At 37.9% G+C, this 1,142-nt stretch overlaps 1 protein-coding gene across 1 annotated transcript in view; it reads left to right on the top strand.

The window, feature by feature from the left end:
* The window catches only part of ARNTL2 (aryl hydrocarbon receptor nuclear translocator like 2), a 93,001-nt gene that overhangs the window by 78,346 nt on the left and 13,513 nt on the right, over window positions 1-1,142 (top strand). Inside the window, exon 11 of the mRNA XM_012806772.1 lies at window positions 549-607. Within this exon, the coding sequence (XP_012662226.1) occupies window positions 549-607 (59 nt within the window). The remainder of the gene's footprint in view (window positions 1-548; window positions 608-1,142) is intronic.

A 1,142-nucleotide genomic window follows, 5' to 3' on the forward strand; every position in this document is an offset into this window, starting at 1 on the left:
TGTCATTGTTGTTTGGCAGGCCCAGGCTGGATTCGAACCTGCCACCTTGGGTGTATGTGGCTGGTGCCTTAGCCACTTGAGCCACAGGCGCCGAGCCTATTGTTTTTCTTTAAGTTTAGCTTTAAAATTGCTATTTCATCAAACCCATTCTGTTTCCTTATAAACAATATGGAGTAAAAAACACAAGCCATAAAAGGTTTAGTATTTCCAATATTCCTCATCACCCATCCCAATAATCCTTGCCTTCTTATCATTAGTACACTGATAATTCAGTTTTTGTGTGAACATGTACTTTATAGAGGAATAGAGCGTTAAATGCCCTGATACTTCACACATCAATACCTTGATCTCTGGTGTTGATATTAGAGATATGTTTGTATAAAACATAGCCCCATATATCCAAAAAGGGACAAATTATACAGAATAATTACAATTTAGTAACAGTTTTTAAAAATAATACAATAATGTTAGGCAGGGGGCATGTAGTTGTTTTAACAGCGTCCTTCACCTTAGAAAATAAATGACCTGTGGGGTTTTTTTAATTCCAGGAGGCACAGTGAGATGAGAGAAGCGTCATTTTTCCCTTGTAGCTCTCAATCATCAGAAGGTAAGCTCAGTTTTAGATGGTAGAAGATTGATTACTAAGACATGTTGTGAAGACTGCTACTATCTTTTTCTGTCTCTGGGAGGAAAAAATGGAAAGGTGAAATAAAAAAGAGCTCTGTGGGTTGGGTCATAAGAATCCCCAGTTTTGGTTTAGACACAAGAGACTACACTCAAGGGGAAATGTAGCCCATTAGAAACTCCAGGGGTATCAACATATCCACAATTTCCACAACACTTTGCTCCCACTTCTGTTAGAATCTTACATTGCACTGCAGTTAGTTGTCCCCTCGACTGAGTTGTTCAAGAGCGAGAATGGCCTTTGACCTGTTGTTTATCCCTGGCACCTAGTCTTGTTCCTTGTCCTTTATGGTAGTCACTCACTAGCTATTGGACAAATTAATGGAAAGTATTAAGGTTGTTTTCTTATCTGTGTTAATTTTTCACCATAGGACTTTATTTATTGATTTTTACTAAATCATAGCTGTGTGCATTAATGCAGTCATGGGGTACAGTGTGCTGGTTCTTTTTTTTTTTTT

The sequence above is a fragment of the Otolemur garnettii genome, unplaced genomic scaffold (genome assembly GCF_000181295.1).
Source record: "Otolemur garnettii isolate 467f Iridium unplaced genomic scaffold, OtoGar3 scaffold00057, whole genome shotgun sequence".
NCBI classification, from domain to species: Eukaryota; Metazoa; Chordata; class Mammalia; order Primates; family Galagidae; genus Otolemur; species Otolemur garnettii.